The sequence below is a fragment of the Cucumis sativus genome, chromosome 4 (genome assembly GCF_000004075.3).
Source record: "Cucumis sativus cultivar 9930 chromosome 4, Cucumber_9930_V3, whole genome shotgun sequence".
Lineage (NCBI taxonomy): Eukaryota > Viridiplantae > Streptophyta > Magnoliopsida > Cucurbitales > Cucurbitaceae > Cucumis > Cucumis sativus.
The window spans coordinates 136,097-162,008 of record NC_026658.2 but is presented as its reverse complement, the minus strand read 5'-3'; the positions used below and the strand labels follow the sequence as shown (position 1 = coordinate 162,008).

Here is a 25,912-nt window from a genome sequence, read left to right as displayed (position 1 = left end):
TAAATGAGTTTTGCAAAAATAGCAAAAAAATCTATGATAACAGAGTTAATGTCACTAAATTTTCTAAATTGTAAAAATAGCAAATTTAAAATCGAATAGTTCTCTGATAGCCTTTGATAGCTCTTTAACATCTCTAATTACTTGTCACATTTGTAATATGTTAAAAAAATGTGTTATGAACGATTTTTTTTTTAAAATTTTGTTAGCATCTGATTCAATTTAAAAAAATAAAGTCCTACTCTTATATTCGAACATATCTATAAAAAAAAAGTGTATTCGTACCCCTAACAAGTGGTCCAAATTAAAATAAAAATAGATGAGTAGAATTTAAACTAAAACAATAGCTTAAAAATTATATACACCACAACATCCACAAAATTTAAAATAACCACAACTAAAATAGGTTTATTTTATTATAACAATAAGTATAAAAATGATAGACAAACTAACACGTACCAAAATAGAATTTTTACCATAATATAGAACTCTCCCATACCTTAAACTTCAAATTAAATAGAAACTTGGTGTCAAAAAAATTTAGAAAAAATAGTAAATTTAATAAATATGACCTAATAAGATAATAATCAAAGGATAATATGATTCTAATCTAATTGTAAATTTACTATTTCTACCTTAAAAAATGTAAGGGACATGGACTTTATTATCGTTTTTTTTTTTCTGTTTTTGTACTCTTCAATTAAACATGAAGTTGGTATATTCCTAAATAATCATAAAGTTTTTATTTAGATTATATTATACGATTTTAATTATTTAATAATTTTAAAACTTCACGTCGTGTCTAGACAACTCGCACCCATTTTAATGCGTTGGCTTTCGTCGGACTTTAAACGGAGTCGTTTTTCACTTCTTCTTCTTCTTCTCCGGACGGCTCGCTGTTCCGCAGGCTTCGGCTCCGGCTCCGCATTCTTCTTCTACGGTACATAAATTTCAGGGAAGAAGAAGAATCTAAGTGAAAGGTTCTAAACAAGGACTCATCGCGAAAAGGGCTCGTGATTCTTGTTTTTCTTCTTCTTCTTATTTTTTTTTCTCTCTTTTTTTTTTTTTGTTTTCCACCGGTCATTAATTATTATGGCGGACAAGAACGTGAGAGGCTCTCCGCCATTCGACCAATTATGGCATCTCATTTCCTCTTGATTTCATCTCTCCATTTCTTTTTTAGTTTTTTCTATTTATTTTTCAGTAAATGGTGTTTTCCTTTTGAGATGTGTGTGAGATATGGTTTCGATTGGAGGAATTTCGTTGCCGGGTTCTATACCGCCGTTGCTTCACCACCAATCATCTCCGACGTCGGCGATTGGGTTCGCTAGGTTTCCCGACAGGATTAGCTTCAGATCGTCGGTGGTTTTGCGGGATGAAGTTGAGAAGAAGGGTTCGAGGGTGGTGATTGCTAATGGGAAGGTCGATGGTTTGGGTAAGAGTGAATGTGAGACTGACTTTGATACTGCCTTGGGCAATGGACGTGCTGGGAACTCGGGTATTGCTTCAATTTTGATGTTTCTTGATGATATAATCTTGAATCTTGATTCGGGGACTTTAATTTTGGTTGAATCGGAATATCTGTTATTTTTAGTTCTTGAATTTTTTAATGTATAGTGAGATATGGGAACTTCTCTTTGAATCATCTCATTGAAATTTCTGGTGTTTTGATCGTCTTGTTTGATTCATTAGATAGTGGAAATAAGATAATTGGAAAAGCAAGAACCTTATTGTTAGTATTTATGTAGATATTAGTTATATTTTCATTGACATTTTCAGTATTTTTCTACACATTTACAATGTGATGTTGAACGCTTTGATTTGTTGGAATGCTGATTTTATTGCACAATGTTTGAATTTTTGCCATGTTGGCATAAATTTATAATGTGATATCCAATTTTTCTTCATCATGGTATGAGTTTATCTTCTGTAGTTTAAGCTGTTCAGATTACTAAGATGCTTTTCAATCAGGAAAAAATCATGGAGTGTTATCCACGGTAGGAAATTCTACTAATATCAAGTGGCATGAATGTTCAGTTGGAAAGAATGAAAAACAGAGCCTTCTCAAACAGAAAGGATGCGTGATATGGTTCACAGGTCTCAGTGGCTCAGGTTTGTCATTGAACCTTTTGTCTTTTGCTTTTACAGCTTAATGGTTTTTGACTTATTATGTAATAATCATGGTTTAGAGAACCCATAGTTTAGATTGTCCTCAAATGAAACCTACAGTTTGGATTGTAGACCAAACCCAACAATGGAACATTTGATTTTGATTTTTGAGGTCATTCTTTTAAAAGATTTCGTGAAAAGGATATAAAAGAATTTGGCCTGAAATATTTAAGTTGGGTTTGGGACTTTATAGACTGGCCCAATTTTTTTAAGTATGCTTAGCTAATTTGCAGGGAAGAGCACTGTGGCCTGTGCCTTGAGTCAAAGCTTATACAAAATGGGGAAGTTAGCTTATATCCTTGATGGGGACAATGTGAGGCATGGCTTGAATCGTGACCTTGGTTTTAAAGCAGAAGATCGTGCTGAGAATATAAGGAGGGTTGGTAAGTTTGGTTCATTATCATTTATAATAACTCTCTTTGCTGTTCTGTTAAGGATTGCTAATTAGTATACCTCTTCCATAAATTAGGTGAGGTTGCAAAACTGTTTGCAGACGCTGGAGTTATTTGCATTGCTAGTTTGATATCCCCATATCGAAGGGAACGAGATGCCTGTCGTGACATTTTGCCTAATGGATACTTTATTGAGGTATCTCTTCATTTTGCGTACTATAGATTTTGAGCTGGTTTCTTACCTTGCATCTGAAATATATATTACAAAAATTTGCTAAAAATATATAGGTGTTCATGGATGTTCCTCTTGAAGTTTGTGAAGCAAGAGATGCCAAAGGACTATATAAGCTTGCACGGGCAGGGAAGATCAAAGGTCACTGCAACTTGTTATCATTTTCCTTAGATTTACTTGATGATCTTATTAATTCTCACTTGTTTTGTAGTGTGATTTGAGTATTACTTTTAACCTTATTTTGGCCCCTTATTTTCACAACCTAAATTTCAACTAAAAGACATAATCAAATAAAATTAAGTTAATTATGCTCAGAATTATTAATTTTCATTTATCAACTAAGCAATATCACTTTTTTGCAGGCTTTACCGGTATCGATGATCCGTACGAAGTACCATTTAATTGTGAGGTAATTCCAAATCCTGAAGGAAATGATAACATCTCTTTAAAAGATTAATGCTTATACTACAGAGTGTAAATCTTTTTGCAACATATGCTGATAGTTAGTTAAATACCGAGAAGAACTCTTACGAAAATAACTGGTTGTTTTATGAATGAGACATTGTGTATTGAATCTGATTGGGAGACCCTTTTGAACTTTTTGGGTTTCAGATAGTCTTGAAACACACTGGAGGTTCACCATCTGAGATGGCAGAGAAAGTACTGAGTTACCTAGAGCAGAAAGGCTTCCTCCAGGCTTAGCTCAAAGCTTTACGAGAAAAGGGGGCTTTTAACAACCTAAGTTTTGGTTTTAGAGAAAATCCACTTAACTAAAAGCTTTGTCTAGGCTTATTTGTCTGTCACATCTAATTTGCTTCGTCTTTGGTCACTTCTTGTTCTGCATACAGATAGGATTGAAGGTTTGTGAGGATACATAATTTTCTTTTGCTTTTTTCCCCCTTTTGATCTCTGTAATGTAATATAGGTTTGAATGTTTTATACAAAAAAGTATATCAAATATTTTTGTGGAAATCAAGAAGTCAATCACAATCACTCTTTTTCTAGTGTATTTATAGGTAAGGAGTGCATAAAATCTACCTTGTTTCGATGAAATGAGTATGGTTTAATAACAATGGAAATTGTCATGTTCTTATATAAATGGAAATCTACCTTGTTTCAACAAAAAAAGAGCTCGATGAAAGTGAGAGAATTTATTAGTGAGTGTGAGTAGAGATACCAATTAGAGAGTGGAGGCATAAATGTACATATAAAAGAAACTAGTGGAGATGAGTAGGTGGGTGATATCTATGTGTAAAGGAAAAATTTAGTGAGAGTATGTGTAGAGCAATACATAAAAGAAGAAGGTTTTCTAATTTTCTATTGAATGAACGTTATATGCATTGACAAGTGCCAAACAAGAACAAATAAGTAAATTATTTTAAGTAACTTTTGAAAATTGAGTTTATAATTATCACTTTTACATATGAACTATCTTTTATGAAAAGTAGATAGACTCCTTTACTTCAATAAGGTCATAGAGACAATTGGTAGTAACATTGATCATCTCCCTACCATCAAATTCAACCCTAATTAGGATATCACTAGCAAAGAAAAAGTTAGGCTTTGATAATAACTTGATCTTCTAATGACCTAATAGATCACTTCTGGATATATTTCTTAGAACCAACGCTAATCAGAGATCCATAAGAGTTATAATCCCTCACCACACGCATCAAATGGCTCGAGTCCCTGTAGTATCAATACACTATTAGCTAACCTCCAAACCTAGGTGCAAGCCTTACTTCTTACTCTTCTTTTTCTTTCTTTCTTTCTTTTTTTTTGTTCCAATTCAATAGTTTTAAGGATGTCATAGAATCTTAATGGCCTAGAAAAGATTCTCCTCCTCCTCCTCCTCGAGCTTTGTCAACCATCCAACCCATAGCTCCAAAAGAGATTCCACGTATTTAGAAGATACAAAAGGTAAGTGTTGTTGGCCTACTTACATTTCCAAAGCACATGGGGGTTTTACATGCCTGTTTTGTTGTTCATTATACCTTACACATAAATACAAGAATGATACCAAGTGTCATTGTTCAAAATAAAGAATAAGTTGGAAACAATATGTCATACTCATGTAATATACATTATATTATTAGCTATTAAAATAAATTTGCTATAGAAAAAAATAGTTATTGGAATAATATTGATTCCTTCACACCACTGATCACTCACTCTCAAATAACTAATGACCCTTTGTAGTTTGTACTAACTTTTCCAACCAAAAAATAAGTTTGGTTTTGGAGTCATCTGATATAGTGCTTTGAGTTGGATGTCACCCTCACCTATATCTTCCCTCTAACATTCAATTAATGGTTAATGCATGTCTCTTTCTGATCTCCCATTAATCCAATTACAACCCAAACCCCATCTTTTAACTTTCACTATACATATATATATTTGCACCTACTCCATATAACTATTTTGTTCATCAGATACATATATCAGAAAGGGTTTAAAAACTTATAGTGTACCAAGTACTTTTTCTGTCAAAACAATAATTTGTTGATCAATGAGACAATGACTAAACTTTAAATTAGCATAAGTATTGAGACCATAATCTCATTGAGATGACCTCTTGATTTTTATTATTTATTTATTTTTATCTTGTTTTGTTATACTCAATATGCTAAAAGAATTACTTTATATTGTAGGAGTAAAAATGATAAAAACAATATTTTTATCCATGTTAATATTTCAAAATCTAAAAAAACTAATTATAGGTTGGTTTGGTAATCCATGTTTTTGGTTCTTTTGATTTTTAAAACCTATTCTTTCTTTCACTGATAAGTTTTTATGTTATGTGCTGTTGTTTATTTTTATTTTTATTTTTCTATTGAGATTTTAAAGAACAAGTGAAAACTAATCCATTTTTTTATTTTAAATTATGAACGAGAATTCAAATGTTTCTTTAGGAAAGCGTTGAAATAGTCGCAGAAATTATACTATAGTGAACACTATTTAAAATCTCTCGTTATTACCATGTAACTCATTATTTTCCTTAATCCTCCCTCCCTCCCTCTCTTTATTATGATATTTTTTTCTCTAACGTAAAATAGTGTGTACCTAAATACAAACCATTATATCTCATCCTCTATTAATTATACATCGCACACTATAATATCTTGCCTACTATAATAACCACGGATTATAAAAAAATGTCAAGTTTTTTTTTTCCTTCTATAATTTACATATAATAATTCTGAAAGATCTTTTAAAAAAATGTTTTTTTGACATATGAACGTGATATTAATTTTATATTGTGTCAAGAAAATAGAAAATAATTAATTAATTTTTGTGGTGGGTTTTGTATAGTTAATCCATGCAATATATATTATCCCTAAAAAGAATCCATCCATATTAAGACTATTTTTTTCTAGAGATAATCATTTCATTATTATGTGTATTGTTAATTGGATTATTATGATATCTTTCTGTTTTAATATATATTTAATAATTAATCATTTAATGAAAAGGTTCGGAGGATAATTAATTAAAATCACTGAACATAATAGATTTTAAGTAACAAAATACTTAATATATATTTGTCTCAATTAAATTATTACTTAAGGCACATCCTTGAATAATTAAGATAAGATCAGGATTTAAAATATTAGATGGAAATTTTCAAGATCACAATTATGGTAATATCAATAAAATGAAAAAAAAAGTATTTGTTGATTTTCTTTTATATATATATATATGTCTTATGATTTTTTTTTAATATAATTGAAATGTTAATGGGTATCTAACATGTCGTACTGAATCTCTATAAATACGTGGAAAGAATATGATAAACATCTAACATGTCACACGAATTTAATGTATTATAGAATGGAGTAAACTAGAACGTATACTAACCTTCATGTCGTCCTTACGTAACTCATCTCCAAATTTCCTTACAATTTAGCCATAATTTGTAAATTATCATCTAAAATAGTTTGATCTCATACGGTCTATTGTAATTATTGAATTAAAAAAATATGTTTTAATTTTATCACGAAACATCTTAGTTGGAGTACACACAATCAATATTGATAATTAATTTTCCAAAAAGGTTATAATTAGTTTTCAACATTGATAATTGAAGTATAAATTTCAGTAAATTAGAAAATAAAGTTATCTTATATAGCATGGGATGACAAATATATATATACTATTTCCTTTAAAATCTATATTATTGCACCAAAAACTGATTTTCATATGATTATATAATACAAATTAAACCTTTTCAGTACAAATGAACATATATATATATATATAATTAGAAATTACCATGCAAAATGTAAATGGACAAAACTACAATTTAAGGAAACCAAGTGGAGAAAAATTAAGAAAATCTTTTAAAATGGTAACCTTAAAACAGTTTAGAAAAATATATATGAGCAAAGAAATGACAGTAATGGTTAAAAAAAAGTCTACTACTTTCCATAAAAATGCTTATGAAATCCAAAAATTCATACAAGTTTTTGTTCTATAAATATATAACACATGGAGAATTAGTTCATTAGGAATGTGACAAAAAATAACAAAGAAGCAACTTTGTTGTTCTTCAGTTATTTTCTTCTCAAGATTTCTTTGGGGTTTTTTTTAAAACTTTTTTCTGATATCTGAAAGATATGAACATTTTCAAAGCTTTCTGCAGATTCTTTTTGCTTCCTTTAATTTTGATATTTTCAGGTTTTTTTTTTTCACTGATCTCTACATTAAAAATATACATAAATTTGAGTTGATTAACAAAAGTTGTGTTGTAAATTAATGCAGGGAAATTTATCATCACCATCCAAGGTGTCTCATATGATTATTCTGCCACAACTGAGGCAAGTAGTGTAACTTAAAGATTTTCAATATATCAATTAGTTTAGTTTAGGATAGGTTCAAAGATAAAATGAGTAATATGGTAGTATATAAATAAAACAGTGTTTGGGAAAGCCAAGAAGGGTTCATGATGGGGGAGGGATGATAGTGAACCCAGAGTTCAACAATGGGATTGAAGGTTGGAAAGTGTTTGGAGGAGGAAGAATAAGGCAAGGATGGTTGAAGCATGGGAATCTCATCAATACCTTCATTGTAGCTCACAACAGAACTTCCCCAAGGGATACTTTTCATCAACTGCTTCATCTCCAACGTCATTACCTCTACACTTTCTCCGGTACCTCTTCTTTACGATCATCTCCCCCTTTTCTAAATCATTATTAATACTCACCAACATTTCCCTTTAAGTTCTTTTTTTTTTTTATTGATTGGATTAGAAAACTTGAGAACAGTTTTTGAGAAACAAAATCTAAATTGGTTGTGAAAGTATATGTTTTTTTAATTCAGTGAATCTAAAAACATAAAATAGAATTAAGATTACCAACTAGACGGCCCTTTCTGCATCAATACTTTATCGTTAGTCTCTAATTATACTTTTTTTCACTAATTACTCTTTACTATGTTTTAACTTTTTACTCTCACTTTCTTTCAATGGTCTATTTTTAGAGTAAATTGGTAATTTTGCCTCTAAAGTAGGGTTTAATCGTAATTATACATTTAAACTTGTTAAAGTTAGACTTTCAACGAATGGTATAAGTTTGAAGGTTCGTTACTTTTATCTTTATGGTTCAAATTTGTATGATCATCTTAAGTTTGTGGGTACTTGTTGATCCACAAAAGATTTCAAAATTTCCAGCTTGGGTTCGATTAAGTGAAGGAAATGCACCTGTGGGTGTTGTATTCAGAAATAGTAAAGGGGGTCAGATTCTTCATGGTGGTGAAACCATGGCCAAGCATGGATGCTGGAGTTTGCTCAAAGGTGGCATCGTCTCTAATTTTACAGGCCAAGCTGAGATTATTTTTGAGGTGAGTAACTTTTGCTGTTACCAACTTGGTTTCATCTAGGACACTGCATGGTTGGTTTGGTTCTAATTCTTTTGAGTAGGTTGCAACATTCAGCCAAGTCTCTTAATTTCGTTCTCACTAACTTTGTTTTGCATTTATTTATTTAAGAGTACAAATACAGAAGTGGAAATCTGGGTTGATAATGTCTCACTACACCCGTTTACAAAGGAGCAATGGCGATCCCACCAAGATGAAAGCATTAACAAGGTAATATAAAGCAAAAGAATTCAAATATTGAATGTAATATGTATATGAAATGATGGAACCAAGTTTGCAGGTGAGGAAAAGCAAGGTGAGGTTGCAAATAACTCAAGCAGACAACAGTAAACTAGCAGGTGCAAAAGTCCTCATTGACCAGAAAAAACCAAACTTCCCATTTGGGGCAGGAATGAACTACCACATTCTCCTTAGTAAAGAATACCAACAGTGGTTTGCATCAAGATTTGCCTATGCCACTTTCACCAATGAACTTAAGTGGTATAGCACTGAGAACGTACAAGGCCAAGAGAACTATACCGTCCCTGATGCAATGCTTGAGTTTTCCCAACAACATGGTATTTCGGTAAGAGGACACAACATTTTCTGGGACAGTCCAAAATACCAGCCAGAATGGGTCAAGTCACTCTCCCCTCAAGATTTGAAGGAAGCAGCCGATAGAAGAATCAACTCCGTGGTTAAGAGATATTCTGGAAAGTTTATCCATTGGGACGTCGTGAACGAAAACGTGCACTTCAGATTCTTTGAGGACAAACTCGGTGAAAATGCCTCTGCAGAGTACTTCAACATAGCACATAAACTTGACAACAAAACACTTCTTTTCATGAATGAATACAATATCATGGAACACGATTACAAAAATACAGCAACCCCAGCTGACTTCAGAAAGAAACTTCTCGAAATCCTGTCGTATCCCGGGAACGAAAACATCCCAGCAGGAATCGGCTTGCAGGGCACCTTCGGCCCGGATGCACCCAACCTGCCATACATGAGATCCGCTTTGGACCTTCTAGGATCAACAGGCTACCCCATATGGATCACAGAAGTGTTTGTTCACCAAACTCCAAATCAGGTACTATTGTATTTCTTACAGGCATTTCATCATAACATATATAACTAACAAAACTAGGAATTTTCCCTTGTCAGGCACAATACTACGAGGAAGTTCTAAGAGAAGGGTATGCACATCCTGCAGTGAAGGGGATAATCACATTTGCTGGCCCAGAATCCGTAGGTTTCACTACTCTGCCGCTTGTGGATATGAATTTCAAGAACACAGCAGCAGGAGATGTTGTGGATAAGCTTTTGGGTGAATGGAAATCTCCCAGCTTTGAAATTACAGCCGATGATGAAGGTTTTGTTGATGCTTCGTTGTTTCATGGAGATTACAATGTGAGAGTGCAACACCCTCGAACCAATTCCTCCATTTGTGTGAGTATCAAAGTGACTGAAGAGGCCACTCATCGAACCTTGAAACTCCAACTCCCTCATAATTGACCCAACCCCGTTTATGTATTATATATTAAATAACAGTAAAGTTAACTAAGCTTATAAAGATGATATGATGAAAAATTTAATGAAAATGTTTGAATGAGTTTTTCTTTTTATATAGTTTTTTCTCAAATTCAATTTCTCTAGGAGTGAAGGTTTTGAGTTGAAAATGACACTTCATGCATGAAACTATAGAGTTGTCTGTAATAAGAACCATAAAATTGAATTTTTTTTCTAAATTAACATAATTAATCGAAAAATAACAAAATCAAAATTCTATAGAAATGTAGAAATTTTTAGAGTTTAAATAATTATTTTTAAAAAATCGAATTGAAATTCATTGTCATTCATTTTTACAAGAAGGGTAAATATTTGGTCTTTTTGACAAATTTTTTTATTTTTATTTTTAATAAAAACTCTACAATAAAAAGCTATCAATAATTCTAAAAATTTTGAATTTCGAAAATAGAAATTATTTCTTATCTACATTTTGAGTATTCAAAATCTCAGAATTTGGATAGATAGTTGCAAATGTATCAATTATATAATAATTATATAAGAAAATTTTAAAAATATTATAAAAATATAACAAAATATATGAAAGATACAAATTTATTGTTATCTAATTTTAAATATATTCTAAATTCTTATATATATATATATTTATTTATTTATTTATTTGAGGTTGGTGGCTGCAATATTGGTTACTTTAGGTTGGGCCGGCGGAATGTGACATTTAGTAAGGCATAAAATTGGGCCTGAGATATTGAAAGGCCCACGAATATAGCACGGTAACCAAGATGGTGCTCTTAAGCTTTATCCGTACACCACAATTATCTCCGGGCTGTTTGGTTGTCGAGAAAATGATGGAAAATGTTTCCGAATAATTGTAAGCTCATAGAAGAAAGTGAAGCACTTTTAATATATTTTCAGATAACCAATGCAAGCTTCAACTAGTGATGTGATGTCTCAAGGATTCGGATCAAAAATAGCCAGGTGAAGTTGCTTAGCTTCTCTTTATTCTCTCGAGTTGCTATATTTGTTTAAATTTAGCTTCAGGATGAGTGTGGCAGTCAGTGGTTTATACTCTATATAGCTTTGTGTTTCTGATTGTAGAGTTTTGGCTTCCATTCAGCTTAGTTGTTGGTCCAGCTTTGTTTGTTGTACATGTTGTTCACTGTGACTCAGTCTTTAAACTGTAGTTCAAGAAGAAACAATTGTAACAAAATTGTTATGGTGTTCCAAGCATTGAACTTGGATTCTCTAACCCCTTGAGCAAGAGTTGTATTATCCTTCTCTTTCAAACCATTATTGTGATTACCCTACGTCTATTAACTATTAGAACCCTTTTCTTTAATAGCTAATTTTGGATTTCTTTTGTAAGGTGCCTTCTTTTTATGGTATTCTTTAAGCTGGCCGTTTCTATACTGAAATAGTGTATTTTGTTTTAAAAGAAAAAACATCTATATTTTGAGTCTCTTATCAAGATTGTTCAGAAACAAATGGTTGTGCTTTCCAGTTTTCTCTTCCTCTTTCAAGTATCTTGTTGTTTCAGCTTTCTTCCTAAATTGTTCTTTGCTTGGATGAGTTGAATGTTAAAGTCTGGGTTGCTTACGTTGAATTAACTGTAAGTAGTATTTCTGGCAGATGTGACTCATGTTCATACTTCATACACCTTGGTGAAAGACATTTTAAGGAATGTTTCTAATTCTAGTTTGTTGAACTTTCATGTGGTGCACAAGATGTGTCCAATTTAGTCAAATAATACGTGGTGGGCTACCTTTAAAGCCAGTTACAACTACAAGGTGGCACCTACTTCTTTGATGCCTATTCTTCTAAGAAAGATGATGCAAATGAGGAAACGTAGAACAGAGAGGGGTTTAACATCTACCCACTGCTCTCCCAGAAGTAAGTATTTGTGCCTTCCTCTACGACACAAAGAACATGAAAGGAGAAGGAAGGGACTCTAGAGAAATGTCTTTACCAAATTCCTGAATTTACCTTTAACCCTTTTAGACAACCATTCAAAGGAATGAGGGTCATATCTGCTAACAATAATCCTATGGCACAAAGATCATTACTCTTTTAGGCTTTGACTATACTCTAAAAAGGTAATGATCTAGGATGAATCGGAGATGAGTAGAATTATTTTCTTATTTCTCCTGGAAAAACATGTGCTAAACCAACCCTTATATTCTTTCACACCAAGGAGTGTTTTTGTAATAGGAAATTAGTGCCCCCACGCATTTAGAGAGCAAGAGGATCTTCTCTTAAAGAAAAAGATTACTGAAAAAGAAAGAAGAGAAAGCAAACCACAAGTATAAAGACAGATGGAAATCATTTAGACTGAATGTTAAGAAATTAGAAAGGTTATCCAATAAGACTGTTAATAATCATTGGATGTGGATTAAAAAATAGCATGCCTCCTTATATAACCATGGAATACAAATTTGATATACTTTTGTAGTTTCTCACTCACACCAAAAGTGAACCATATCATTAAACTTTATTTTTTTTTGTAATTTAAGTTACATCATCTTGATGTTGGATCTTCGAGGCAATTGGCTAATGTTTAGTAGATGGGTTTGCAATTTCTGCAGTGGTTGGTCGATCTTTGGGCATACACACATCAATGACTTAGTGTACATATAACAAAGTTGCTTTTGAGTGGTTGATGAAATGAGGTTGGTTACATGCTACCTCCCTTGATTTTTTATTTTTTTGTGTTCATTATTATGAAACTAACTATCAAATTTGATTATCTAAAATATGTAGTGTACATGATAGATGAGCTTCCACCTGGAATTCTGGCCAACTACTTATTTGCACTCATCCTCCATAATTTGGTATCTATGCATTTACACTTCTTGTTTTCTATTTAGTTCGTCTTTTTTTTAATTCAGCTTAACATTCTTCTCTTGGACTTCGTTAAAAGATCTTACATTTCCTTTCTTTGGTATTTATGTATATAGAGTCCTGGTCTTCTATCTAGGGTGTCTATTTGCTTTCTTCTCTGACTTAATATAAAGATCTTATGATTCATAAAATATATAGAGATCCTTTAAAAGTTCCTGCTTGAGAATATTGATTTTATTTAATTTTTTTTATTGTAATCCAAATAATGGCTGAATCCATGGCATGATCGACGTAGTTTTAAAATAAAAATTATATACTGAAAGTCAATGAGCATGTGCCACATAAGACATTCTAAGAATTGAACTCAGACGTCTCATCCCAAATTGGGAGTATATCCGTAGACTAGTTCAAATGTCCTTTTTCTTTTTCTTTATCAGATACAAGATTTCAATTTTTAATTAAGACTAGTTGAAATTTAGATCTGATTTTGTGCTATCTACACATTAATGACCCCTTTTTACTTTTTTCTTTTTTCTTTTTTCTTTGGTAGAATTGTATACCAATGACTTGTTTCATCAACCATTCAAAAGCAACTTGATTTATGGATTATCTTGTGGTTGTCTAAATATTTTGATGTGAAATATGCAAGTATACATGATAAATTCCGTTAATTATTCAGACATCCATCCTCCATCACTTGTTTTACTTGTAGTCAATTCCTTTTTTTTAGGTTCACTTCATTCTTATCTTGAACTATAAAGTATAGAGATCTTATGAATAATGAAAGAAGTTTGTTATAACTTCATTTAATATCTGTTATTGTTATTAAAACTATTGATGCCGGGCCCTGGTACAATTGACAAATGTGTAGCTGGTGGATCTGTTTCTGCAATGGCGGTTGGAAAGCTTAATGGTAGAATACAAAAGTAATTTGGTTGAAATGAAACTTATGAATAGAAAGTCAACGACCTCATGCCACAAAAGGCATCCAAGAAAAAAGAAGAAGTAGAACTTCTTCTTTTATTAGGTTCTTCACTACGTATTACTTAGCCTGAACTATGAAAGTATTGAGATCTCATGAATGGAGTTTGGAAGTTTACGTTTGAAAATGACAGAAAAAGTAGGGGGCATTCCGAGAATCGAACTCGGGACCTCTCGCACCCAAAGCGAGAATCATACCACTAGACCAAATGCCCTGTTTGAATATTAGACATTCATTAAGTAATTTTATTTATCGTAATATTGTGGTACAATTGACTTGTAGCTGGTGGAGCTGCGTTATCAATGGGGTTTGGTAAGGTTATTGGTAATTACATGAAGTTTTTGGTTGAGATGAAACTTATGAGTAGAAAGTCAACAACTTCACGCTACATAAGGCATCCAAAAAAGAAAAAAGATATAAATAATTCAGAACCCCATGTACGGCTGTACCAAATAGTTTCCCCCTCCCTCCCCTGCTAACTACGAAATTGAGGATCTACGATCAGATTAATTGTTCCGTTTTTTTCTATGTCAAATACAGAGTTTCAGCTATCATTATTATGAGAATACAAGATTTCATTTTGTAATCAAGACATATGGAGATGTAGATCTGATCCTTGCATTGTATGGCTTGTCAATGATTTTATGTACTTGGCAAAGTTTCTGTTGAATGGTTTGATGAACTAAGTTATGATGCTTGATTATCTCCCTTGATTTATGAATTATCTTGTGCTTGCCTCTTTGAAACCAATTATCAAAGTTCCCTATCACAGTTAGCAAAAAAAAAAAAAAAAAGCTCCTTATCATAATTCTAAAGTTTGCATGACAGAATATAAATGCCCTTTCAGGCGGGATTCTTTCTAGCTGCATTCTCAAGGAATCACCTTTCATAGTTCATATCTATTATCTGGCTGGCTGCATTCAAGCATTCACCCTTCGTATCTATTATCTGGTATCCATATACACTCTCAACCTTTTATTTAGTTTGTTTGCTTACATTCTTCTCTTTGAACGATAAAAATTATAAAGATTTGACAAATAATTAAATGGCATTTGGAATTTTTCAAAGAAGTTGGATAAGGGGAAATACTCTATTTAATTATTTACCTTACATTTGTTATTCTTTACTGTAATTTAAAAGATATGTTCTTACTGTTGGATCCGTTGTACAATAAACTAATGTTTGCTTTTTGGTTGAAATGAAAGTTATGAAAAGAAAGTCAATGGGTACACGCCCCTTAAGCATTCCCAATTACCCCCCCTACAAATACAGTTTTTCACCTTGTTTTTTCTTGCTTTCACTTCTCAAAGAAGACTTATCAAGATTTAGATCTGATCTTGTGCAACACACATAGATAACTTGGTGTATTTTGAGAAGTTACTTTTACTTACTGTGTCTTTTTTTTTTTCTTTCTTTCTTTTAGCATAGCTTTTGTATATGTTTGTGTGCGTTTCTATTTTTTAGCAAGGATAGATTGTGCTTGTCACTATGAAATATTATATATGATAGATTTGCTTCCAAGTGGGATCCCGACATGGCTGACTGCTTATTCAAGCATCCATCCTCCATGATTTGGTGTGATTTATATTTACAAATTCCTAGTATTTTATTTAGGCTGTGTTAGAATGGAATTTGGAACATTAAATTTGGGGAAAAAAAAAAGAAACTGGGGCATTCCGAGAATTGAACTCGGGACCTCTCGCACCCTAAGCGAGAATCATACCACTAGACCAAATGCCCTGCTTGAAAACACATTTATTTATGATCCTGATGGAGCTGTTTTTTAGTGGTGATTTGTAGAGGTAAAATAATAGTGGACCTATAGCGTTTATTTCAAGTAGGCAGTCACTCTTGAGGCGTAGGAAATCATAAAGCACGTGCCAGAGGTATCCCCTAAGAATTGAACTCAAAAGCTTCTAGTCCCTTACCAAACACCCAAACAAATGCTCAATTTGTGCATCCAACAAGAATAATATTTCAAATTTAAATTAAACCATGTTTGGATGTATAACTAAGCTTTGTGCTCTAGCACTTAGGAAAGAGTTGCTTATCCCTTTTGAAATATGAACTAAATTATCTGGTGCTTCTCTCTCTGAAATTTTTAAATATTGAAAAAAAAAATTGGGGCATTCCGAGAATCGAACTCGGGACCTCTCGCACCCAAAGCGAGAATCATACCACTAGACCAAATGCCCTGTTTGAAAATAATATGGTAGATCCACTTGTGATCTGTATAATATTTCATTGATGGTAGATCCATGGACCATGGTATAGTTGACTAATGTGTAGTTTTTGTTTTAAATGAAAATTATGAATTTATCAAGTCAATGAGAAGGTCTGATGAGATATTTTAAAAATTGATCTTGCAAGTTATTAACATCTCATTGATCGAATTCGCTCATGTGCCTGATGCCATATTGAGAATCTACCACAACAAAGAGGGTTATTAAGATGTAGGCCTGATCTTGTGCTATATGCACATCATTGACTTGATAGTGAATGCTTAGCATTTAGTAAAGCTTTGTTTTGAATGGTGGATGAGACTGGGAGTAGGATACTAGGCGTCCCTCCCTGGTTTATGTATGAAATAAACTTGTGCAGTTGTGCTAGCTTTGTTTCTCTTAACCTTGTTAGAGTATGCATGCTTATCTGAATTTTAATGTTATATGTAATAATATAGGTGCGCTTCCACAGGTGAGGGGTTGTGACTGACCACTTCAAGCATTCATCCTTCATTGGTTGGTATCTATCTATCCATCCGACAAATACACTCCTTTTTTACTTGCATTCTTTCTCTTAGACTATGAAAATTTGAAGTTTGCACGAGTATTATACTGGAGTTGAGTAGTTCAAAACTTCAAATTGAAAATAGTTAAAATTGGGGGGCATTCCGAGAATCAAACTCAGGACATGTCACACAGAAAGAGGATCATACCATCAAAATGAATTTAGAATTATTAAAAAGCATTTTTTCGAATGATTTTAAAGATCACCAAAGGGATTATTTAAACCATTTTTTAATCACTCTCAAACATGTCAATAATGTGATATAATTTGTGGTATGTGTAATTGTTGGAGTTGCTTTTTCTTTTCTTTTCTTTCTTAATGAAGGTTGGTAAGTATGTAGGTAAATAATAGCACCGATTTCATTTTCTAGCCGCCAGTCATTGTTGAGGAGTAAAGTATAGTAAATACATATCGTGTTTGTTATTTGTTCTTTAAGATTGTGTAATTCTTCTCCCATTATTTGGCTTTTTAGGTGGAGGGTCAAATTTACAATTTTGAAAGAAGTATTTGTGTTGTTCACTCACCGGAGGTTGAATGGACTAATTATTTGGAATCTATTGGTACACACTTTGTCTGTGTCTGTCATTGTTCTCTACAACTACGAATTTATTGCCTTTTCTCTTCCAACCGTAAGAGGAAAAAAAATCATGAAGCTGTATGAACAATTGAATTTTACTTTTCTAAAAGTAAAGAGAGTGAGAGCGAAGAAAAGGACTGAATTGAGTTAAAAGCTTGAGCATTACATAAAAAATTATTAGGGGCATTCCGAGAATCGAACTCAGGACCTCTCGCACCCGAAGCGAGAATCATACCACTAGACCAAATGCCCTCTTTGATAAATAAGCATTCATTTTTTACTTTTATTTGATAAGATTTTTAAATTTTTTTCATTCATTTGAATATTGATGGGAATTAGTGAGAAAAATACATGAAAATGTTTTTGAAAATTAGAAAGGTTCAAGGGGCATTCCGAGAATCGAACTCGGGACCTCTCGCACCCAAAGCGAGAATCATACCACTAGACCAAATGCCCTGAATGTTTCTTAAAGGACATTATGCTATTAACATAGTAAATTTTAACAGCATAAGAAAAAAATAATTCGGGGGCATTCCGAGAATTGAACTCGGGACCTCTCGCACCCTAAGCGAGAATCATACCACTAGACCAAATGCCCATTTGTTTATGAAGGTATAACATAAATTAAATAATTTAATGTTTAAATTCCTTTTACTAATCTAACTCAAAATGTTTGTGACATACCTCACCTTCTTTTTTATTTCTTATAATAATCCCATATTGTATTATTATCATTATATAAATATTGTATTGTATTCAAATTTCATTATTTAATGGACAATATAATGAATACGTTTCAGTTTTAACATTTTCATTTAATTGTTTATATATATCAATGGTTCAATTGAATCCCATGGCAGTGAAGAACCCAATCAATCCCCTTGATGGGTGAGTATCGATTTGTAACCGACCTAATCAGTTTGAAAAATGATCTGTGAAGGGCGCAATCAATAATTTCTCCACAACGTGAAATTAAAATGAAAAAGGGAACCTCTTGACACTTTTTGTTAAAACCCATTCCATTTATTTCCTCATCCTTTTTCATTGTTTAAATTAATACCAACTCCAAACTTTCAGACTAATAGAAATAAACAATGGCAATAATAATTCACTATAAGAGAGAGAGAGAGAGAGAGAGAGAGAGCATATATAAAAAGCCCACAGATTTACCTGCACTACAACCAATTAAAATTTTTACATTGAACTACAACTAACTAATTAACCAAACCCACATAATTTTCCTAACTCTTCTCTACGGATATGACCCTGTTCCTCGACTTGCCCAAAAAAGAGTGGGAGAGAGGTTGGTTATAATGGCTAATCATCCATAGCAAGCCCAAAACATGTCCATCCCTTTGATCAACAGCTCCACAACTCTTTATAATCAGTTTTGGCTTTCCATCAAACCCGGATCATCTGCTGACAAGAAAGAAAAAAACTATGGCTTATACAAAAAATTCTAAATATAAGATGTTTTCATTAAGAAACCAAAAAAAGAAAAAGAAAACCCAGTCACGTAATAATGATGGAGCAAAAGTAGAGGTAAGATGACAACAATACTGCTGAGACTGAGAGAATCCCAGACCAAAACAGTTTGGGAACCTACGTGTATAAGAGGTCATTAGCTAAGGAGTTTGTTAGTGGAAACCACGGCTTTTGTAAGCAAATGAAAGCAATTGAGTATGTTAAAGAGGCTTCAAGTGCATAACTATGAGTTGGTTCAAATTTCCAAACACCTGCCATTTGTTGTACTAGAAATAAAATAAATAACTCCCTCAGGAGCACAAGTTCCAAGCTCCCGGTGGAGAGAAAATACCATTTCAATTGAAACAAGAGTCCTTAACCTATATAATTTTCTATTATATATTTTTCTGTAATTTCCGCCAGGAAATTCTTTATGTGAGAAAGAGATTCTACAATTCTCTAACTAAGAACCTAATCGTTTCTAGCACTACACTAACTCAATTAGTAAAGTAAAGGCTATGCAGGTCCTATCAATTGTTACATCCCTCTGTATAATCATGAATTCATGATAAACGGATCAAACTTCATGACTCATAAACCCAATGGAATTACGAAGTAAAAAAGTAGATACTAATGCAACATCAGAATAAATAATATAAAAATAGAGTTTTACCATCTTCGGGAGATTTCTTCCTTTCAGTGTCTTCATTGCGGCTTCTGCAAATGATTGGGCTGCTTCTGCATCAGCCTCAGCTGCCTCGGCTTCCCTAGCTGCCTCTTCAGCTTCTGCAATTGCTGCTTCTGCTTCTGCAACTGCTCGAGCAGCAGCTGCCGCTGCCTCTTGGGAAGTCATGGTCCTCATCTTGGCTAATTCGAGATCGATTTGAGCTTTCGCAAGAATACACATATCATCCTTGTCAGCTCTTACACTAGCTTTTTGCTGGTCTTCCAACAATAACATAGAGCTCCTTCTCTCTGAAGCAGCCACAGAAGGAAGCCTATATTTTCGTTTAACCTGGACAAAAAGAAACTCAACTAAACCCTAAACCCTATCAAACGAGGTCATAGAGGAGTTTTCCACTCTTTTCTTTTAAGAAATCAACAATGAAATTCTAGATTTGCTTACCTTGACCAGTTTACGGCTAGCTGTTAAGAACTTCAATTTTGATGATAACAACCTCTTGAAGTCTGGAGGTGCCCAGTATTGATCCTATCGACAGAAGGAAAAGAAAAAGGAACTAAACAACATCAGCAATTACAACAGATTGGAATAGAATAGCAATTATACAAAGCTAGAATTGGGAAGAGAAGGGGCAGCACATATGTGAAACCTTACTGAAAGGCAGACAGTTCAATTTCAGGAAATATAGTAATAATATTAAGGTCTTCACATCAGAAGGGAACCAATCAGTTGTTCTCATTGATATGTACATATATGCATTTCATAGATAAAGTGAAAATTTACAAAGGGAAGCCCCTCCAAAAAGCGAAGGAATTGCATCAAACTACTCAATTGGACATAAATGATTAAAAGAGTGTAAGTAAAAAAAGAATAGGGTGAAGAGCTTGAAAAGAGGAAACAAATGCTACAACATCCACTGCCACAAGTATTTCAGAACGTAATCAGACATTGTACCAAATTTTCTGAAACTTGTAGGTGACACTTTAATCAATCAGTTAATAGGAGACTAACAACTCGTCAAATTAAATAAACTGGTAAAAAGGCTTGTAAATCATACAGGAGTCAATATAATCAAAAAAACTTCTCCTATCATTGTTGATCCAACAATTAATAATTACCAATGGATAGAAGTCTCTTTTTCCTCCTTGCTTTCAGAGAGAGAGGGATATGTATTCGTACCATTATGAATATAAACCCATAATACAAGAATTCCAATATGAAAGTGCATAGAATGAACGATTATAAAGATAATTCCAAAAGCATCAGCCAAGATAAATACTAAGAAATGCATTTATTTTTTTCTTTTTTCTTTTTCCAATTAATAATTACTCTTTGCATTAACTAAAATGGAAAATAATATTCAAACTGCAGGCAAAAAGAGAACCCAGCCCAAGTATTTTCCACTTTAACCACTTCAAATTCTTGACTACTATTTTTGTTCTTACGAGTCAATAACAATTAAGAAAAAACAAGCAAATTAAATTTTAAACTAAAAGGGAAGAAAACTGTAAACACTTATTCAAGTAAAGAAACAAAATCTAAATTCGTAAAAGACCAAAATCAATAGGTTTCACCAAACAACCATCTCCCTTCATTTTCTCCTTGAATTGATGAGAAATTGAAGGAAGAGCTTCAACACAAATCCAATAACTTTATTGAGTGAAAGAAAAACTACCTCTATATACGAGGTAATCTTTGTCTTATTAGAGCCACCAGGTTCCCTCAGGGTAGTAATTGCCTCAATTATAAGATTGTCCAGCCTGTAAAATAATAAATAACCAAAAAAATTTATATGAATAAATAAGTAAACAAATTAAACCTCTATTGGCTACCAAATGTGTAACACATAAATACATATTTCAGATGTTAAAATATATTACACCTTTCTCAAAGTGAATAGTGGCATTTCCTACCAGTAAATAATTGGGGTTTTTTTTTATCTATATTGTAGGTTGCAGTAATTTCAAACTAAAATGTTGAGGAATTTGACCTTTTTTCCCACCTATGGCAATCATATCTTGCATCCCTTTCTATTCTTTCTACTTCTTTTTCTTCTTCTTCTTCTTCTTCCTCCTCCTCTTCCTTTCTGTTCAAAGTGGGAATAAGATTCACTTGTTCAGAAAAGCAAAGAAACTAATGAGCAGCCAAAACTCTTTTGATATTTAAAATAACTTCCTTTTCACACTTAAAAGAAATACCATGAAGGAACTTAGATTTCAAAAGAAACAGAGAAAAAAATAATATTTTTAAGTGAGAAAACAAATAACTAAGTGTTCTATGAAAGCTCAATTACAAAATTACAAAGAACCTGTCCACAGAGATAAGAACTAAGGAAGAAGGAATGAAAAATGATAAAAGATTTGACCAACCTTACATTAGATCGCTTTGGACCAGTTATCTGCTTGATATCTGAGGAAAGGGAAACAGACTTAGCTTCTGCCAATTCGTCTTCACTTTGGGCAGCAACACTTGGACCCACAGCGTTCTCGTCTTTTCTAGGAGCATGTAATCTCTTAAGTGCCAACCTGGCCTTCTCTCGAGATCCCCAGCCATTAGCCATGACACTCATATTTCTCCACTTGTCCTTTTTAAATATTGACAACATGAATCAGTCTAAATTTCTTGGGCAAAATAAGAAATACCAGGAGTTCGCATAAAAAAGTTCTGGTCTCTGAAATAGTGAGCGCAAGACTACTAAAACATCATTATTTACCTTGAGATCAACATTTGAACGAAGATACAGTACACTGCTGAATTCAGGATCCTTAAGTATCGTCCGCCACTTTCCTGCTCCATGCTTAACAACTCCAGCCTTCAGAGCTGCTTCTTCTTCACTAGTCCATTTTTGCTTCGGAGCACCCATCAAAAGCAGCAGAAAGAAGGCTCACGCTCAAGGCCAACTAGGAATTTTTTTTTTCACGTCAGAAACATTTGTTGAGAAAATAAAAGAAACAGATTTGTTTACATGTCCAAAGCCTTCCAATGTCAAATGCGAAGAATAACAAACTATGACTTCAAAGTTGAACATAACACAAATTGGAAAAAGAGAACATCAAAAACCTGCCAAAATCTCAAAGATATATAAATACAAATAAACTAAAAGACTACCTAGGTCAACAGAACCCTCGCTAAAAAGGTCAAAGGTTCAAATCAGTTCAAATCACCCTGTAAATGTGCTTAAACTAAATAGAAAATAAGAAATCCATCTACCAAAGCATAAGGAATGAAGTAGAGTACGTCCTAAAGTTCATAAGGTCAAAACCCCATTTAATAAGAAGGAACGTCGGTGCAGACAAAGTGACCACGCAATTGGATGGCCAAATATCCTAATTGAACGGGAATGAAGACTCCCACTTCATTCGCATTCCGTATAATCCAATCCTACCGTAACCCTAAAGCCTTCCTTTCAATCCATTGATAATTTCAAATATCAAGTAACACCTTTCGTCTTCAACGATTACAATATATACCCATGTCGAAACGAAGCAAATTGAATTGAAAAACAAAAAAAACAAAAAACAAAAAGGCTAAGGGCAAACCCTAATCTTCAAATTAAAGTCATACGATCGGGGTGAGCAGGAAATGTTAAATATAAAGAACCCTATTGCTACGATTTCAACATGCTTGTTACAATATTGGAGATTGGAAAAGATAAAATCAAATCAAAAATTAAAATTCTAAGGAGAAAGATGAGATACCTGGAAAGGGAATTATGATGTGAGTTAGGATTTTGGAGGCTGGAACATTCAAAATTCCGTTGAAATTTGGAGCAAAAGGAAGAAAAAATGGAGGCCTCAAAATTATGATTCTGTGTGTGGGTATTTGAGATTTGTGAATTTATATATTTTTGGTAGTGAAAACCAATTTTAATCACACACGCATTCTGCCTCCCGGAATCTTCATTCTCATTCTCTTCTTCAAACTAACTTTATTATATTATAATTTATTTTTTAAATAAAATGAAATACCCTTTTTTAGATAACATTTTTATCAATATATCTATGATGATCGTCGAGCGAGAGGATCGGTTCTGAAAGACTATGGGGCTTGGTCGGTTTATACTAAGGAAAACCAACAACGATGTTCGGCGAATAGTTTCAGTCGAAAACACTGGGGCTGAAAATTGACCTAGTCGGTTTATATTAAGGAAATCCAACAACGATATGTTCAACATGTCAGTTTCGGTTGACTTTTTTAAACATTTTAATTAAACCAGTGACCAACCGTATTTTTAATAAAATCGACCATCAAATGTTGGTTCGGTCAATTTTGGTCGCTCGAATCAATTTTTCGGATGTCGATCGTTACCCCTAAATATATTAAATAATATATTGATAAGAAATGTGTATCGATGGATATTTTTGTAAGTTGTGAATTTTATAAGAAATTGAAGACTGATAGTCAAGTTGTTCTTTACTCACAAGTTGTTAGTATTCATATTCATATTGGATTAGATAGGTGTCATTTTTTAAAAAATGTTTTATTAGTATTTATAAAAGATGTTGGAGATGTTTGAACATATGTTGAAACAAATTGTTGCATTGCAGATGAACCACTCCTTTGAAAGCAATTAGGATGTGACTACGGTTCTGGTCACGATGTTGGTTCGTTGAAATATGGACTATAATCATAAAAGTGCTTAGAACGATAAAAAGAATGAAAATAGAAGGAATCAAATATAGGAAGAATCATATATGTTTGTTGTGAAAAGGTATATTACATCTAACAAAGGAGAGAGGGTTAAGAAGGAGAAGAAACAAAATGGTAGGGTTATGTCTTAAAGGAGTAAAAAGAAAAAAAGAATGTCAACAATTAATAAGAAACATTTAATTTATTTGTTTAGTTTTTAACAAAGTGAAACAAAATTAAATTGGTCAACATGAACTTAGTTTAACTGACATTTGTATACTGCTAGTCATTTCCACCTTGACCCTAAATTATTTAAAGCCTAAAAGTCATTTCCATCGAGTGATACTCATGGATATTTAATATAGACATTAAACCCTTATATTTTCACCATTGAAAATACCTCAACTTTATACAACATTTTTATAATCCCTTCAAATTTTGAAGCTTTCATAAAAACCAGAGGGCGTTAAAAAAAACTCAATAATCCAACCTAAATCGTAAGGGTTCGGTTGGGTTGAAAATTTTAAAATATACTTTTGGATCAAGTCTTGGGTAATGAAATTTTGACCTAGTCAGACAACCAGACCTAGCTTCCATATATTCTACACCAAAAACTCACTACAAATTCACGAGATTTCATACCACCAATCCACGGCAACAAAAATCACCAACAAACGTTGTGCACCACGATGAAAGTGCGTGTGGTAAAAGAAAGAGAGTCTGGAGAAGTGTGAGAAAGGAAGGGAAGGAAGCAACCAAAATAATTTAATTTTGTTCAAAACAAAATAAATGGTTAAAACACGGTCCATTTAGAACTAACAATGTACATAATCTTCAATGTTGATTCAAAACAAACATTAACATCTAGCAACATTATATATCCAGTTTTACTTCTTTTTTTTTCGATCTCCCTACTTTGTTCTATGTACTCAATTCCATTGTTCCATAACACTTTTAATGAAAGCCCAAATAAGAGTAATTCAAATTCTGGAAACAAGAAATAAAATGAAGTATCAAACAACAATTTATTTCTTAGAAAGAATAAAGAAAAGACAGATAACAAGAAAAGGAAAAATATCCCCTCTCTCTCTTTCCATCGGCCAGAAAATTATAATTTTTTATTGACTAATGAATAAGTATTTCGATGAAAAAAAATGTACTCCTTATAAGATTTCTATTCAATCTCAATCCCGTTTTCATTTTAAAAACAAATGGAATGGATCAATCTGGATGAAACAAAACGCAAAAATGACAAAAAAAATTATAATAAACAAGCAAACCATATCAACAACTATCACAATATTTCATTGAACTTTCATAGTATAAAGACTAAATTCAGAATGATACTATTGATACATAGATAGAAACATATCAACAAAATTGTTAAAAAAGAAAATGGTGGTAGTGTGAAAATTCATATGAGTGGAATAGGACATGAGAGGCCAACAATTGAGACTTCTGCTGTGGAGCCACGAATGTAACATCCATCCATAATACCCTCCACCGACCCGTCGCCCACTAGAAAACGTGCTTCTAACCACTAAAAATACCAATGTGCAGTCTTTTTTACTTTCGCTATTTAAGTCAACTCCCCCAAATCTCTTTTCTATATTATTACCAACTCAACTCTCTAAAACCGAACACCCCATGTATACTCTCCTTCTCCTTCGGTTTGGTTTGAATTGGTTTTTTTAGTTCAAAAGATTAAAAAGTCTCTTTTTCTAGGGTCAAATTGAACAGGGACGATTCAAGAGAGCCATTAATGAAAGGACCCAACAAA

The 25,912-nt window shown here is 32.8% G+C and overlaps 3 protein-coding genes, 1 long non-coding RNA gene and 6 other non-coding genes across 18 annotated transcripts; 3 read left to right on the top strand and 7 right to left on the bottom strand.

Moving 5' to 3' along the window:
• Positions 1–800: 800 nt before the first annotated feature.
• On the top strand, positions 801–3,799 carry LOC101213954 (adenylyl-sulfate kinase 3). The gene is made up of 8 exons (XM_031883666.1): positions 801–937; positions 1,202–1,495; positions 1,969–2,109; positions 2,400–2,549; positions 2,636–2,754; positions 2,847–2,931; positions 3,153–3,199; positions 3,403–3,799. Exons 2-8 carry the CDS (start codon positions 1,237–1,239, stop codon positions 3,490–3,492), a joined length of 891 nt encoding a protein of 296 aa, XP_031739526.1. The 5' UTR covers positions 801–937; positions 1,202–1,236; the 3' UTR covers positions 3,493–3,799.
• A 3,514-nt stretch (positions 3,800–7,313) lies between these two features.
• On the top strand, positions 7,314–10,271 carry LOC101222433 (endo-1,4-beta-xylanase 5-like). Its single transcript, XM_011654611.2, has 6 exons — positions 7,314–7,467; positions 7,552–7,939; positions 8,459–8,628; positions 8,776–8,874; positions 8,945–9,736; positions 9,811–10,271. Exons 2-6 carry the CDS (start codon positions 7,747–7,749, stop codon positions 10,159–10,161), a joined length of 1,605 nt encoding a protein of 534 aa, XP_011652913.1. The 5' UTR covers positions 7,314–7,467; positions 7,552–7,746; the 3' UTR covers positions 10,162–10,271.
• A 710-nt stretch (positions 10,272–10,981) lies between these two features.
• LOC105435151 lies at positions 10,982–17,619 on the top strand. Of its 5 annotated transcripts, XR_969168.2 has the most exons (7): positions 10,982–11,151; positions 11,803–12,063; positions 12,756–12,839; positions 12,931–13,001; positions 14,841–14,944; positions 16,674–16,731; positions 17,253–17,537. It is a non-coding gene; the product is annotated as an uncharacterized LOC105435151 (long non-coding RNA). The 5 variants fall into 5 exon arrangements; XR_004215800.1 differs by lacking the exon at positions 11,803–12,063 and having other exon boundaries at positions 10,985–11,151; XR_004215801.1 differs by lacking the exon at positions 10,982–11,151 and having other exon boundaries at positions 11,158–12,063; positions 16,674–16,735; positions 17,253–17,619.
• Positions 14,136–14,207, bottom strand: TRNAP-UGG. The gene has a single exon. It is a non-coding gene; the product is annotated as a tRNA-Pro (tRNA).
• TRNAP-AGG lies at positions 15,662–15,733 on the bottom strand. The gene has a single exon. It is a non-coding gene; the product is annotated as a tRNA-Pro (tRNA).
• On the bottom strand, positions 16,117–16,188 carry TRNAP-UGG. The gene has a single exon. It is a non-coding gene; the product is annotated as a tRNA-Pro (tRNA).
• Positions 17,538–17,609, bottom strand: TRNAP-CGG. The gene has a single exon. It is a non-coding gene; the product is annotated as a tRNA-Pro (tRNA).
• Positions 17,620–17,741: 122 nt separating the features above from the next.
• On the bottom strand, positions 17,742–17,813 carry TRNAP-UGG. The gene has a single exon. It is a non-coding gene; the product is annotated as a tRNA-Pro (tRNA).
• A 70-nt stretch (positions 17,814–17,883) lies between these two features.
• Positions 17,884–17,955, bottom strand: TRNAP-AGG. Its single transcript has one exon. It is a non-coding gene; the product is annotated as a tRNA-Pro (tRNA).
• A 403-nt stretch (positions 17,956–18,358) lies between these two features.
• LOC101218411 (telomere repeat-binding factor 1) lies at positions 18,359–23,411 on the bottom strand. 5 transcript variants are annotated; one of them, XR_004215958.1, is made up of 8 exons: positions 23,202–23,410; positions 22,217–22,403; positions 21,873–22,087; positions 21,494–21,589; positions 21,179–21,263; positions 19,948–20,031; positions 19,495–19,856; positions 18,359–18,773 (listed from the first exon to the last, which is right to left on the bottom strand). XR_004215958.1 is itself a non-coding variant. In XM_011654609.2 (8 exons), the coding sequence occupies exons 2-8, from the start codon at positions 22,364–22,366 to the stop codon at positions 18,759–18,761; spliced, it is 987 nt and encodes a 328-aa protein (XP_011652911.1). In that variant the 5' UTR covers positions 22,367–22,403; positions 23,202–23,410; the 3' UTR covers positions 18,359–18,758. The 5 variants fall into 5 exon arrangements, 4 of the variants coding, with proteins under 4 accessions (XP_011652911.1, XP_011652912.1, XP_011652910.1 ...); XM_011654609.2 differs by having other exon boundaries at positions 19,495–19,836; XM_011654610.2 differs by having other exon boundaries at positions 18,359–18,776; positions 19,495–19,836; positions 21,506–21,589.
• Positions 23,412–25,912: the final 2,501 nt, after the last annotated feature.